Source organism: Hemiscyllium ocellatum, chromosome 35 (assembly GCF_020745735.1).
Source record: "Hemiscyllium ocellatum isolate sHemOce1 chromosome 35, sHemOce1.pat.X.cur, whole genome shotgun sequence".
Taxonomy (NCBI): Eukaryota; Metazoa; Chordata; class Chondrichthyes; order Orectolobiformes; family Hemiscylliidae; genus Hemiscyllium; species Hemiscyllium ocellatum.
Window position 1 is genome coordinate 11337466 of NC_083435.1, and position 16110 is coordinate 11353575.

At 44.5% G+C, this 16110-nt stretch overlaps 1 protein-coding gene across 1 annotated transcript; it reads right to left on the reverse strand.

Moving 5' to 3' along the window:
* Positions 1–3352: 3352 nt before the first annotated feature.
* On the reverse strand, positions 3353–15617 carry LOC132832422 (zinc-binding protein A33-like). The gene is made up of 6 exons (XM_060850400.1): positions 15207–15617; positions 15024–15119; positions 14697–14930; positions 12817–12839; positions 9028–9140; positions 3353–5588 (listed from the first exon to the last, which is right to left on the reverse strand). The coding sequence occupies exons 1-6, from the start codon at positions 15615–15617 to the stop codon at positions 5038–5040; spliced, it is 1428 nt and encodes a 475-aa protein (XP_060706383.1). The 3' UTR covers positions 3353–5037.
* Between the last annotated feature and the right edge of the window lie 493 nt (positions 15618–16110).

Here is a 16110-nt window from a genome sequence, read left to right on the forward strand (position 1 = left end):
TTTTGCACCGCTTTTCTCCAGAAAGTTTGCAACCAAAATCGAGTTCAGCCATGTGCAAAGCACAATGGAATCTTCACCTTCATCCACCTCTGCCTTCTCTCTCTCTCTCTCCCCCTCTCTGTCTGTCTGTCTCTCTCTCTCTCTCTCTCTCTCTCTCTCTCTCTGTCTCTCTGTCTCTCTCCCTCCCTCCAATCTTTCTCCCTACTCACTGTTATCTGTGAATGTTGAACCTGTCAGGCAGGGTGCAGTCACACCAGTTCTGTGTTCTCATTCTGAAAACCCTTTGCACTGTTTTAAGACTTGCCCCTTCAAGAAGCACGAACTAGAATATGATCATATTTTCGTGTGTGCTTTCAATTTTGTTTGGTAATTGCAGACCCAGAGGTGTTCAGCAGTGCACTAACTTTCAAATAGTATTCAAACTGAATCAGGAAGATCTGAATATTTAAAAAAAACAGACATTGATGGAAAAGTACAGACATTGCAGGTGTGGCAACATAATGTCATAGAGATGTACATCAAGAAAATAGACCCTCAGTCTAATGCATCCATGCCAACCATGTATCCTAAACTGGGTGGCACAGTAGCTCAGTGCTGCCTCGCAGTGCCAGGGACACGGGTTCAATTCCAGCCTCAGGCGACTGTCTGTGTGGAGTTTGCACATGTTCTCCCTGTGTCTGCGTGGGTTTCCTCCCACAATCTAAAGATGTGCAGGTTAGGTGAATTGGCAGTACTAAATTGCCCATAGTGTTCAGGGATGTGTGGGCTAGGTGCATTAGTTAGGGGTAAACATGGGGGAATGGGTCTGGGTGGGCTACTCTTAGGATGGTTGGTATCAACTATTGAGCCGAAAGGCATGTTTCCACACTGTAGGTTTTCTATGTTTCTGAACTTTTATCATCCTATTTGCCAGCATTTGGCCCATATCCATCTATACATTTCCGATTCATATACCCATTCAGATGACTTTTAAATGTTGTAATTGTAATCGAACCTCTGTAAAGTCAACCCTCAGCCTCCAGGGAAATCAGCCCCAGTCTATTCAGCCCTTCCCTATAGCTCATCCCTCCCAAACTGGCAGCATCCTTGTACATCTTTTCTGAACCCTTTCAAGTTTCACAACATCCTTCCTATAGGAGGGAGAACAGAATTGTACACAATATTCCAAAAGTGGCTGAGCCCAAATGTCCTGTACAGCCACAACTCCTATACTCAATGCTCTGACCAATAAAGGAAAGCAGTAGAGTTAATGATTCAGGTGTAGTGACCCGTCTTATGACCCTTCTGAAGATGCACTGGATCCTACAGATTAACTCTGCTTTTTCTCCACAGATGCTGCTGCCAGATACGAATTGGAATGTGCTGGTGCTAATCTCTCAATATTTTTAATTTCCTTCAAATAGTGTGACACCAGAACTGTCCACATTAGTTCAATAAAAGTACCTCTAACAATGCTCTTGTTCAAGTTCATGACAATATCACTATTCCTTTACTCTTTGTCTTAATTACAAACCTACTTATCTATTAACAGCTCTCTCTATCTTCTCTTCCACATTGAATGACCTATGTACATATATTTACAGGTCTACCTGCTCCTGCACAACGTTTAGAAAAACATTCTTTAGTTTATACTGTTTCCTCACCTTAGCACCACCTCACATTTCTCTACATAGAAATTCATCTGCCACATATCCCCCCAATCCATGAACAGATCAATGATCTCTTGCATTTCTATGCTCTTCTCCTCGCATTTTACCATTTTTGGGTTGCCTGTAAATTTAACATGGTCCCTATCACACCTTAAACATGAGTTAAAGCAGTCTCCGGGAAAACTTCATGAAAAAATGTTGATGCAGCCTTAAAACCTGCCAAATAAACATTGCTCTCTGTCTCTCATACAATTTGTATACATGTTGCCACTATCCTTTTTATTCCATAACCGATAACTATCCTAACAAAATCTGTTCTGTAGCAATGTTTCAAATCTCTTTAGGAAGGAAGGAACTATTAATGATTGAGCTGTGGTCAGTTTGCTCATCGTCCCTTCATCCCCTGCTCTCATCCACACAGGGAGCTAGAATCTCAAACCTGTTAGAGAAGCTGAGATTACCTCTGGGATCTCTCGACTCTTCTCACTCATGGTCATCCTCCTGTCCCTGACCACCGACTGAATTCAAGGTGGTTAATCTGAGGGTTGTGACTGATTCCTGCATCCAGTTATCTCTTCCACTCCCTGATGTGTCACAGTGTTTGAAGCTCAGACTTCAGCTCAGCAACAATGAGCTAGAATTCCTCAAGCAACCAACACTTCCTTCTAAAATGAGGTCCACCAGCTGCCACATCTTGCAAGTACAACACATCGCCTGACCCGGCATTTCTATTTTGGTCACATTATCAGCTATTTCCAACCAATGTGCATGTGCTGTCACTCTCTTGTGCTGGGCTTCAATATGTCCTGTTGAAAAATATTTCCAAACGATGTGCCAATAAACCAAACAAAATGCACCTTTTCTACTCTGCCGTGAGTTCCCTAACTGCCTCCGAATTCCTTGAACTGTCGGGCTGTGTCTCACTCCTGTTTTTCCTGACAGTGTGGAGTTTACTTCCACATACCCCCGCTTTTAAAGGGGTTCACTCAGTCAACCTAACTGCAGATACACCAGCAAGGGGAGTAACCATTCATCTGCTGTGTCTGTGTGGAACGGAATACACCCATGCAAACTGTTGCCACACAGACAGGGAGTGAATACAGAGAACAACCAGCACAGAAAGATCGTTTCCATCCCTTTGAAATAAAGTTGGGATTGGTTGGGTGTGAGCAGTAGGTAGTGAAAACAGACCACAGCTTCACCCACCTATCCTCACACTCTGTGCAGTCAGTGCTTTACAACCTCTTGCAGCCTCTCTCTTTCTCACGTTCACTTCCTTGTGAAAATACAAAATGCAGAAATCTTTCCTTTCAAAAGTGCGACGGTGGAATAGGCAGCATCCAAGACTCCTGTGTCCAGCGTATGTCCACCCGACCTGTTTTTTTCCCTTTTATTCATCATTTTTCTTTTGGCATCAATGGGGAAGTTGGTAGGAATGCAGCTTTGTCTGGGGAGCATGGCAGAGGCTGGGTGAGCCTGCAGCTGTGTCCAGGCGGTGGTTGGCAGAGGGGTGAGCATGGGAGCCTGAATCGGCGAGGTAGGCCCAACAGCAAATGACTGAATCTGAAGACTGGCGATGTTGATGTTGGTTGAGTCTGTTGTTGGTGGCGGTGAAACAGTTATGGACGATCATTAAGCAATGTTTTTTGTATATTGCTTTTTAAACAATGCAAAATGGTACCAGAACCATTGTGACAGTGGAAGATTTTCATTGCATTTTATTGCATTTGCACTGTAATATACAGGTAACAATAAAATCATTCATTCATTAAATAGAGCTGCCTCACACATATTGAGCTTTAGCAGTAATCACCACCTAGAGGCCCTGTTCAGGCTTCAGCAGATATCTGTCCCTCAGTCAGCTGGATCAGCAATCTTATTAAACTTTTTATGACTGAAAAAACTGAATTTCAAACTTTTAAAATTTTCACACTGCCTCCAAATGCCTTGAACTATATAGTCACTTGGGCTGTGTCTCACGCCCACTGTGATGTCTCCTGCCTGACCTTGTGCAGCTTGACAAGATCGCTTTAATATTTTGCAAAAAGCAGATAATTACAAAGTCATGATTTTTCGGATGATTTCACTGAAATAAACAGAGATAAGACAGACCAGAAAACCAAGGACCGATAAATAATTTACTGCAGTTACATTCAAGTGACTTGTGTCTCTCATGTTGTTAAACATTATACATGAATGGTATACATACACAAAGCAATTCATATAGCACTTTCAACACAAATTATCAACAATATTCCCAAACGATGTGCCAATAAACCAAACAAAATGCTCCTTTTCTACTCTGCCGTGAGTTCCCTAACTGCCTCCGAATTCCTTGATCTGTAGGGCTGTGTCTCACTCCTGTTTTTCCTGACGGTGCAGAGTTTACCTCCACATATCCCCTTCTTTAAAGGGGTTCACTCAGTCAACCTAACTGCAGATACGTCAGCAAGGGGATCCCGCAAACACATAAGTTGCCTTACCATCAATTTTATAAGTGTACCCACTTAAACGTGACGTTCTCATTAATATTTACAAACCTGAGCAGATCCAGTTCAATGATCAGCACCCATAGAATCATTGCAATATGTTGAGAACCTTAAGTTTAACAATCTGACAGTGCTATCATAATTACAGGAATCAGACCAATGAGTCATTAATATCAGCAGAAAATGATGGAAGCACTCAGTGGGCCAGGCAACTTGGGAATGGCACTTACTCACTACCTGAGTCCAAACTGAAGAGTGACGTGGATCACAACAGCAACTGGTCTCCCCTCCAATCTTCTTTGATAAATTCATTGATGAGATGTTCGTGTTGGTGTTGCAGGGAAATTCAGAATTGAATGCCCAGCCGGCATTAAGAGTCACTTACATTGCTGCATGTCGGGAGAAGTGTGAAAGTCTGCAAAATGATCCAAATTTACTCACTCATTCAAACGTTGAAGCTTCGCACCTCTGTCCACTGGAAACCAAGACCACCTCATCGCCCTGAAGGTGGGAATAACAGTGACTCAAGGAATTCTTGTATTTGTTGCCTTCACTTCCTCAACTCTTTCTGGATCTCCCTGTCTCTCTCTGCCTTGCAGTGAAAAGATCTGCTGTCCCCTGGAAAGACCCCACTGAGTCCAGTCTGAGACCCACTGACTGATTCATCTCCAACACCATCATGTAGCGCCACCTCCCGCCTGTGGAGCAACATTAGGGGCAGGAAGGTCCCCGGGTTCCTGCAGCTCACAGCTCATTCTACCCAGTCAGTCCCTCTCTACAATTGAGCTTCTATTTGTTTCTTCTCTCCCCCTCCTTCTCTCCCCCAGACTGAGACTGACCGCCATCAGTTTACAGCTGGCAGGAGGCAGGGGACGGGGTGAAATTATGGGATGGATCTGTCAGTGCCCTTTAATCCCGCAGATTGTCAGCGGGGCGAAGTTTTTCCCGCCGTCATTCTCTCCCGGATGGAAGATGGGAAAGATCCTCTCAGTGAAAGTGTGGGTGAAAGTGTGGAGATGGGACATGGTGTCCGCATTGTAAAATGACACCTGTCCACCCTCATAGTCCAGGAAAACCCCGATCTTCCGGGGATTCACACTCGGGGAGAGGGGGGTCCGTGAGGGGGAGGTGGAGGCAAAATAATCACATCCGGGTCCCAGCCACACAATCCAGAATCCAGTCTCCGGGCTCAGGGTGATCCTCCCTTTCCTCTTCACAGCCTCTCGGGCCACTCCCAGATACCACCGGGTCTTCTCCCCCACCTCCACCTCCCAGTAATGTCTCCCTGATGTGAATCCCTCTGATCCCAGGACACAGGGACAGGAATCAAATCTCTCCGGGGAGTCAGGGAGTGGCTGCCGTTTGCCTCCGAGTCTCACACTGGTCCGGCCCTCAGACAGGATGAGCCAGGGATGTGCTGTGTTCGGATCCAGAGTCAGAGAGGCTGGAGCTGGGGAAGAGATCAAATAATAGTCAGAGAGAAAAAAGGGAGAGCGAGGGAATAATGGAGGGAATGTGTAGGAAGAATGGGGGGAGGATGGAGAAGGAAAAGTGGGATGTGGCAAGGAAGAGTGGGGGAAAACTTCGGAAGGATGGGGAAGTTGGAAGGAACAGTGGGGAGGGGGTGCAAGGCGGAAGTGTTTGGGGTTGGTGTACAGAGAGGGGGAGGTGTGAAGAAAGTTCAGAAGTGTTTAAGGAGTGGGAGAGGGAATAGTGAATGAGTGGAAGGTGAGGGAACAGAACTGGATGGGATGTTTAGATTAGATTAGATTCCCTACAGTGTGGAAATAGGCCCTTTCCACACTGTCCCTCTGAAGAGTAGCCCACCCAAACCCTACATTTACCCCCTGTACCTAACACTTTGGGCAATTTAGCATGGCCAATTCACCTACTCTGCACACCTTTGGACTGTAGGAGGAAACCAGAGCGCCGGGAGTAAACCCACGCAGACACGGGGAGAATGTGCAAACTCCACACAGACCGTTGACCAAGACAAGAATTCAGCCCGGGTCGCTGGCACTGTGAGGCAGCAGTGCTAACCACTGTGCCACCTTGCCACCCACATGTTATAGGAGGAGTGGAAGAAGGGAGGGACAAGAGTATTGGAGAGGAAGCAAGAGACGAGGGTGAAAGAATGGGGGAGGCATCTGGAAGAATGGGGGAGCAGATGCAAATGTGGGAATAGAGCACTATGAGGGATTGTAAACTTAAGGAAGGTAGAAGTGGTGGAGTGGTAGGGGGAAGGAAGAGTGGATGAAGGGAGGAAAATTAATAGCAATGTGAGGGGACGGAGTGAGGTAGGAAGATTGGGAAAGGCAGAGCAGGAAGGCGTTGAGGAGCAATGAAATGATGGAAGATGTGGGAGAGGATGTAAGTGTGAGTAGGGACGGTATGAGAAAAGAATGGATGAAAAGAGTCAGGCAGAAGAAACGTGAGGAAAAGAAGAGGCTTGGAAGAAAGGGGAGGAGTGAGGAAGAGTGCTGGAGGTGAGGGTGGGTAGGAAAGGTTGGGGAGGATGAGTGGGATGAGTGGGGGAGGGAAGGTGTAAGAAGAGTAGGGAGGGGGAAGAAGAGCAGGGGAAGGGACAAGAAGATTGGGGAATGGGAGAGAGTGATGTTGGAAGAGCAGTGAAGTGGATGGAGTGGGATTGGAGGGGGAGATTAGAATCATCTAGTATAGATGCCATTCAGCATATTGTGTCTGTTGAATCATTTTAAGGAAGCATGATACTTCCCGTTCCCACCAGCAGCTGGTGAAGGGAAGCAAATCCTGGCTGTGTAAGTGACCCCTACATCCCACATTAAGACTATTGTGGAGATCCCGAACTGGGTAAAATCTGGCTGGTGTGGTTCAAACAGTAGGTGGTGCAGATGGGTATGGTCTTCAGAATTAATCATGTGAGACCATAAAACTGGAAGATATTGGAGCGGAATTAGGCCTTTTGGCCCATCAGGTCTGCTCTGCTACTTGATCATGGTTATATGTTTCTTAGACCACTCCCCTACCTTCTCCCCATATCTTTTGATGCCCTGTAGTAAGCTAGAGCCTCAAGAATATTGATGCCCATGGTAGAATAAAATAAGTTGAGAGAAAATTCCAAACAAGGAAGAGATAGGTCAGGAATGATAAGGTAGAGGAGCCTTGGATGACAAGAAACGAGTTTCTCATCAAGAGGAAGAAGGAAGCTTACTTAAAGTTGAGGAAGCAAGGGTCTGGACAGCTTTAGAGGGGATTACCGGGTAGCTAGGAAAAAAACTTACAACTGGACTGAGGAGAGCTAGGAGGGGCATTGCAAAGCCTTACTGGGAAGGATAAGGGAAAACTCAAAATCACTCTACACTTACATGAGGAATAAAAGATTGATCAGAGAGAGGGTAGGACTGATCAGAGATAGTGGAGGGTTCTTGTGGGTTTTTGTTTCAGTATTCACTAGAGAGATGGACCTTGTTGACAGTACGATCACTGTGGACTAGGTCAATAGGCTTGAACAGCTTGACATTAAAAAAAGTGGTTGTGCTGGAAATTCTGTGCAGCTTCAAGTATATAAATCTCCAGGACTGGACCAGATACATCCAAGGTCACCGTGGAAACAAGGAATGAGATTGCTGCATCTCTGATGATGATTTTTGCATCCTCACTCTCAATGGGAGTAGTACCAGATGATTTTAGGGAGGCAAATGTTGCTCCTCTGTTCAAGGAAGGAAATAGGGAAATCCCTGGGAATCACAGACCAGTCAATCTTACGTCTGTGTTAAGCACGGTACTGGAAAGGATTCAGAGAGATAGAATTTATGACTATTTGGAGAAGCATAATTTGATTAAAATAGTTAGCATGGTTTTCTGAGGGACCGGTCATGCCTCACAAACCTTATTGAGCTCTTTGAGGATGTGATGAGACAAGTTGATGAATATCGAACAGCGAATGTGGAGGATATGGATTTCATTAAGGCATTTGATAAGGTGCCCCAAGGTAGGTTTATTCAAAAATTTAGCAAGTATGAGATACGGGGAAATTTAGTTGTCTGGATACAGAATTGGCTGGCTGAAAGAAGACAGTGAGTGGTAGTAGATGGAAAGTGTTTCACCTAGAGGTTGGTGACTAGTGGTGTCCTGCGGGGATCTCTTTGTAGGCCTCTGATCTTTGTAGTTTCTATTAATAACTTGGATGAAGAAGTGGAAGGGTGGGTTAGTAAGTTTGCTGCTGAAACAAAGGTCAGTGGTGTTGTAGTGATGAGGGCTGTTGCAGGCTAGAAGAAAAAATTAACAAGATGCAGAGCTGAGAAGTGGCAAATGGCGTTCAACCTGTATAAGTGCAAAGTGACCTTTTGGAAGGTCGAATTTAAATGCTGAATACAGAGTTAAAGACAGGATTCTTGGCAGTGTGGAGGAACACTGGGATCATGGGGTTCATGTACATAGATCTGTCAAAGTTACCACCCAAGTTGATAGCGTTGTTACGAAGGCATATGGTATTTTGGCTTTCATTAACAGAGGGATTCAGTTTAAGAACTGTGAGGTTTTGCTGAAGCTCCATAAAACACAGGTTCAATATCATTGTCTTGTTATAGAATTTGTGATCATGTTAAATATATGGTTGTTAATATCTGTTTTGAACCTTGAACACTTCAAGAGGATCGTCACAGCCTCCAGTGTCCAAAGTAGACAAGAGTTAAACATGTTTAACTTTGCCCATCCCAGTCCAATACGAGCACCTCTTCATCAGAGTAGACAGTATCTGCAGCCCTTTCTGTTGACTAAACTGTCTAATTCCCTCCAGCACACTAGCTGTTTGTTAACGCAAGCCCTCAAGCGACAATATATTTTCCCGATAATATTGTGTCACAAGTGTCAGCTGGATTTACGATCGGAAATATTAGAATGTGTTTTACCGGGGTTAATGTCATCCATCATTTCTCTCCAAACTGTGTACTGTGAAGGGCCATTGAATTTTCCAATGGACAGGGCGCCATCTACTGGTGATATCCAATTGTTATCGCTAATTCTGCAAATATCAGACAATTAGTGTTAACAAATTGCACTTTGTTATAATATGTTATATGTTATAAATTAGTTATATCATCAAGCTTTCAGCATTTCCCTAATAGTCAGAGGGCAATTGAGAAACAAACTTGAGAGATCTCAGCTATCTGTAAGAATAATTGAGTGGTTATGGTAGGGGATTTTAACTTTCCAAATATAGACTGGGACTGCCATAGTGTTAAAGGTCTAGATGGAGAGGAATTTGTTCAGTATATACACGACAATTTTCTGATTCAGTGTGTGGATGTACTACAAGAGAAGGTGCAAATCTTGACCTGCTCTTGGGAAGTAAGGCAGGGCTGGTGACTGAGGTGTCAGTGGGGGAGCACTTTGGGGCCAGTGACCATAATTCTATTAGATTTAAAATAATGATGGAAGAGGATAGACCAGATCTAAAAGTTGAAGTTCTAAACTAGAGAAACGCCAATGTTGACAGCATAAGGCAAGAACTTTCGAAAGCTGATTGGGGCAGATGTTCACAGGTAGCAGTGTGGCTGGAAATGCTGGATGACTAAAGAAATTGAGGGTTTTGTGAAGAAAAAGAAGGAAGCATATGTAAGGTACAGACAGGATAGATCGAGTGAACCCTTAGAAGAGTATCATTAAAGTAGGAGTATACTTAAGAGGGAAATCAGGAGGGCAAAACGGGGACATGAGATAGCTCTGGCAAATCGAATTAAGAAGAATCCAAAGGGATTTTACAAATATATTAAGGACAAAAGGGTAACTAGGGAGATAATAGGGCCCCTCAAATATCAGCAAGGTGGCCTTTGTGTGGAGCCACAGAAAAAGGGAAGATACTGAATGAATATCTTGCATCAGTATTTACTGTGCAAAAGGATATGGAAGACACAGACTGGAGGGAAATAGATGGTGACATCTTGCAAAATGTCCAGATTACAGAGGAGGAAGTGCTGGATGTCTTCAAATGGGGAAAGGTGGATAAATCCCCAGGACCTGATCAGGTATACCCAAGAACTCTGTGGGAAGCTAGAGAAGTGATTGCTGGGCCTCTTGCTGAGATATTTGTATCATCAGTAGTCACAGGTGAGGTGCCAGACGACTGGAGGTTGGCAAACGTGGTGCCACTGTTTAAGAAGGGCGGTAAAGACAAGCCAGGGAACTATCGACTGGTGAGCCTGACCTCGATGGTGGGCATGTTGTTGGAGGGAATTCTGAGGGAGGGGATGTACATGTATTTGGAAAGGCAAGGACTGATTAGGGATAGTCAACATGATTCCCCATGCACAAAGCCATGTCTCACAAACTTGATTGAGTGTTTTGAAGAAGTAACAAAGAAGATTGATGAGGGCAGAGCAGTAGATGTAATCTATATGGACTTCAGTAAGGCATTCGACAAGGTTCCTCATAGAAGACTGATTAGCAAAGTTAGATCTTATGGAATACAGAGATACCTAGCCATTTGGATACAAAACTGGCTCAAAAGTAGAAGACAGAAGGTGGTGGTGCAGCGTTATTTTTCAGACTGGAGGCCTATGACCAGTGGTGTGCTACAAGGATCAGTGCTGAGTCCTCTACTTTTTGTCCTTTACATAAATGATTTGGATGCAAGCATAAGAGGTATAGTTAGTAAGTTTGCAGATGACACCAAAATTGGAGTGTAGTGGAAACAAAGAGGGTTACCTCAGATTACAACAGGATCTGGACCAGATGGATAAATGGGCTGAGAAGTGGCAGATGGAGTTTAATTCAGATAAATGCGAGGTGCTGCATTTTGGCAAAGCAAATCTTAGCAGGATTTATACACTTAATGGTAAGGTCCTAGGGAGTGTTGCTGAACAAAGATACCTTGGAGTGCAGTTTCGTAGCTCCTTGAAAGTGGAGTTGCAGGTATATAGGATAGTGAAGAAGGCGTTTGGTATGCTTTCTTTTATTGGTCAGAGTATTGAGTACAGGAGTTGGGAGATCATGTTGTGGTTGTACAGAACATTGGTTAGGCCACTGTTGGAATTCTAGTCTCCTTCCTATCGGAAAGATGCTGTGAAACTTGAAAGGGTTCAGAAAATATTTACAAGGATACTGCCAGTGTTGGAGGATCTGAGCTACAGGGGGAGGCTGAACAAGCTGGGTCTGTTTTCCCTGGAGTGTTGGAGGCTGAGGGGTGACCTTATAGATGTTTATAAAATTATGAGGGGAATGGACAGGATAAATAGACAAAGTATTTTCCCTGGGGTTGGAGAGTCCAGAACTAGAGGGCATAGGTTTAGGGTGAGAGGCGAAAGATATAAAAGAGACCTAAGGGGCAACTTTTTCACGCAGAGGGTGGTACGTGTATGGAATGAGCTGCCAGAGAATGTGGTGGAGGCTGGTACAATTGCAACATAGAGATATTTGGATGGGCAGATGAATAGGAATGGTTTGGAGGGATATGGGCTGGGTGCTGGCAGGTGGGACTAGATTGGATTGGGATATCTGGTCAGCATAGACGGGTTGGACCAATGGGTCTGTTTCCATGCTGTACATCTCTATAACTCTATGACTCTATATAATCTCCATACTGTAGATTCGCTGTGGGCCACACCTAAAAACAACAATTAACTTACCTGATACTGTGCTGTGAACTTCGCCCAACAGTTCCTCCAAGATCAGTTGTGAATTTCACTGCTTGTTAATTTTCCCAGTTGCACTCCGATACGCAGCAATATGTGAATTCAAACAGCAAAGGCAGTACCTGTGCAGGTTCTCCCTCTCTTTCTTTCTCCTGCAATGACCTCACCATGTGCTTCCTATGTCTGTTCTTCTCCCTTTTAAAACTGCTGCTGTTTTGACTTTTTTTCCCAAAGTTCCAAAACAATGCAACAGCATATAAAACAGTAATTGCTGCTCCTGCAATCCGAGGAAATCACCTCTAACACCTAAAATACCTCAAAAAAAGAAGCAGCTGTTACAGCCAGAAATTTTTCCCATCCTGGATGTGAGGCATCTTTTTTTTCACACAGGATTTGGTGAGAATCTGAATTCACTGTCGGTAGATTTTGGAAATGCTGGGGTTGGACTGAGGTGTACAAAGTTAAAAATCCCACAACACCAGGTTGTAGTCCAACAGGTTTATTTGGAGGCACTAGCTTTCAGAGTGCTGCTCCTTCATCGGGTGGTTGTGGAGTATAAGATCGTAGGACTCAGAATTTATCGTAAAACTTTACAGTAACTGAAATTATATACAGGTATTGAAAAATACCTGGATTGTTTGTTAAGTTGGTCATCTTTTAAAATGGGCATGTTGGTTTCAGTTCTTTTCAGTTCTTTCACTGTCAGTAGGATGCAAGATACTGAGAATCCCTCAAAAACATTTCCCAAGCATTTCGATGTGCACTTGTGATGCCAAGGTGCTGACTCTTGGAAATAGGACGAGAAAAGGGAGGCATTTGTTTTTGACTGACACAGACTCAATGGGCTGAATGCCTCTTTTTGTCCTTTAAATCTCTATTACTCTTTCTACTTAGTTTCAGGTTTCTACTTGGTTTTTTTTATATAATAAAGCTCCAGTGTGAACCCCAAACAGAGTTAAATTACACTTTAAAGTGGCGACAATAACCACAAAATACAGTAACCCATAATAACCCGTCCCTGAGTTACTGAGCAAACTGTGCAGAGTTTCAGTAAAGAGCATGTCCTACCTTCTCTTCCGACAAGCTGCCTCCTGAAAGAAATGAATCACAAACAGTGAGGATGGCAGTAACAGATTTCAGGAGGAGACAGACAGGCTGCTGAAATGAACAGACACAAACACGGAAGTGATACATTTTGGATTGAATATTGAGGACAGGGTAAAATAAACTGGAACTGACCATCAGTCCCGCTCCCAGACGTGGTGACTCCCACACTCCCACTGTACAAGACACACCCACACACCCTCCACATGGAACTGGAACTGGATTACAATGGGAATTCCATGAGTTAATTAAACCGGAGATAATAACAAAACAAGTAGAGATTAGGATTACTTACTGAGTGGAAACGCAACAAGCCCACAGCGACCCTCTGAAAAGCAACCCATGCAGACCCATTCCCTTATACTAACACTACGGGCAATTTAGCCAATTCACCTAACCTGCACATTTTCGGATTGTGGAGGAAACCTGAGAAAGCCCATGCAGACACGGGAGAATGTGCGAACTCCACACTCCGGTATTGAACCCGGGTCTCTGGTGAGGTTAGGCAGCAGTGCTAACCACTGTGCCATCCTGTATGAGCCTCACCGCCCATTCGCAGGCGGAGCTCGGTTTGACTGAGATTCTGCAGACTGTGAGAGAGCGGTTTTTGCACTGTGACTTCAGAACCGCTCAGACAACAACCCAGTTTAATTTTCCCCCGGTCCATTTCCGGCGAGCGACAATAATGTAACATTTTTTGGTTATATTTGTAACCGAGGAGAAAGTGAGGACTGCAGATACTGGAGATCTGAGTTGAAAATGTGTATCCAAGGAGCAGGAGAGTCGATGTTTCGGGCAGGAGCCTACGGCTACGGCAATGGATGAATGGACACTACACAACAATCAACAGACAGGAGGGTTCCCTCCCAGTTGGGGAACACTTCAGTGGTCCAGGACATTCAGCCTCAGAGCTTCAGGTGACCATCCTCCAAGGTGGGCTTCATGACAGGCAGCAGAGGAAAGTGGCCGAGCAGAGGCTGATAGCTAAGTTCGGTACCCATAGGGAGGGCCTCAACCAGGTCCTTGGGTTCATGTCACATTACAGGTGATCCCCTTTGCACTACACACACACTCTCACAAGTACACACAGACGCGCACACAGATACCCACACGCACCCTTAGAGACACACACACTCCCACACTCACACTCTGCACCCACTATACACACATACATACACACACATACACACACACAAACACAACCCCCACCCCAGACAGACACAGACAGACAAAGACCCACATGCACACATATATTTTGTGGGGTGAATTTGTACTTGCAGAGTCACATTGCACTTTGCTCAAAAACTGCATACATTCATGTAGAACTCTGTTATCTCACTTTTTAGATTAGAATCAATCTAAACATCATGGCATAGACAGAGAACACAGGGGGCTAACACCTTCAACATATTGTCTAGCTATCACCATTGTTAACAGCTAACCCGAGAATGCAACTTTTAAAAAAAAGGGTTTTGTGATTTACACATGAAAGAAGTGAACCTATCACTGTATTCTAACAGATGAAAGGCTTAACAGACAATCAGTATATAATTTCAGTTACATCACACTGCAAATTTTTGCTATAAATTCTGTGTTACGATCGAACCCTCCACTATCACCTGATGAAGGAGCGTCGCTCCGAAAGCTAGGGTGCTTCCAATCAAACCTGTTGGACTATAACCTGGTGTTGTGTGATTTTTAACTTTGTACACCCCAGTCCAACACTGGCATCTCCAAATCAAGATAAACGGTTGGGGGGGAGGGGCTTGTAAATGCGATAGGTGGAAGGAGGTTAAGGTGTAGGGTGACGTTTCATGGATCTGACCTGCAATATAATGCCTCACCTTCAGAAATATCAGCTCGTCCGTTTGCTCCATCTGTTTCTGCAACTTTGAGAGTTTTTTCTCAATACAATTTAAATTCTTCTGAATCTCTCGAAGGGTTTTCTCCATTGGTTCTACAATCCTCTCCTCTTCTTCCCTGAGATCTCTGAGTAAACGCTGCTCTTTCTCAGTGAGAATCTGGTGCATTTTCGTGAACTCGGATGTGATGTGGGTCTGCAGACTGCTCGCCTGTTCCTACCAAATGAAATGTGAAACCTCATTAATGTCCCGCGGTAAAGGGAACAAAACTAACCGAGATCCCAGAAAATCAGCACAGGGAGAGCTCACCCTCACTTCGGAAATCTTCCGTTTCTGGGTCAGTTCTGCTTGGAGAACCGCCGATTTCTTCTCTGTGAGAGAATCTAAAGAAGATTTCAGTTTATCCTGAAATTGGAAGAGAAATCGCAGCATGAAACTGTCAGACCTTGAAACTGTAACACAATTTACAGCTTTTAAACATTTCCTCTTTACCTTGTACACTTTAACTCCTTCTTTAATCTGTATGAAGCGGTGCTGTCTGTGTTCCGGTGCAGTGACACACATCAGACAGACCAACTTTCTGTCAGTTTCACAAAACAGCTCCAGTTCTCGCTGATGTTTCTCACAGTGAGGTTTACTCTTCGTCTCTTTCGAATCCAGCTTTAATTTTCGAGCCTCCTCGGCCAGATTCGCTAAGGCCCGATTTACCCTGAGGTTTCTTTCCGGAAACACCTCTCTACATTCCGGGCAGGAGTTTATCTTCTTCTTTTCCCAACTCTGGGTGATACAGGAGCGGCAGAAGTTGTGTCCACAATCCAGTGTAACCGGATCGCTGAAGAAATCCAGACAAATGGGACAAATTACCTCCTCGGTCAGTCTCCGGAGCTGCTGTGCGGATGCCATGATCACTCTCAGCACTTCCTGAATCCACCTGCTTTCAGTTTCGATGTGAAAGAACACACAGTTCAACGATCTCACGAGGATTTGCTCTCAATACTCAGAACAATTATTCCAAACCAACCGAGCAGCAGATGTGCCCATCTTGAACCAGAATGGATCCACCACGTCTTGCAAGTACAACACATCGCCTGGCCCAGCATTTCTATTTTGGTCACATTATCAGCTATTTCCAACCAATGAGCATATGCTGTCACTCTCTCTTGTGTGGGCTTCAATATGTCCTGTTGAAAAATATTTCCAAACGATGTGCCAATAAACCAAACAAAATGCACCTTTTCTACTCTGCCGTGAGTTCCCTAACTGCCTCCGAATTCCTCGAACTGTCGGCCTGTCTCACTCCCGTTTTCCTGATAGTGCAGAGTTTACTTCCACATATCCCCTCTTAAAGGGGTTCACTCAGTCAACTCATCTGCAGATACACTAGCAAGGCGGGGGA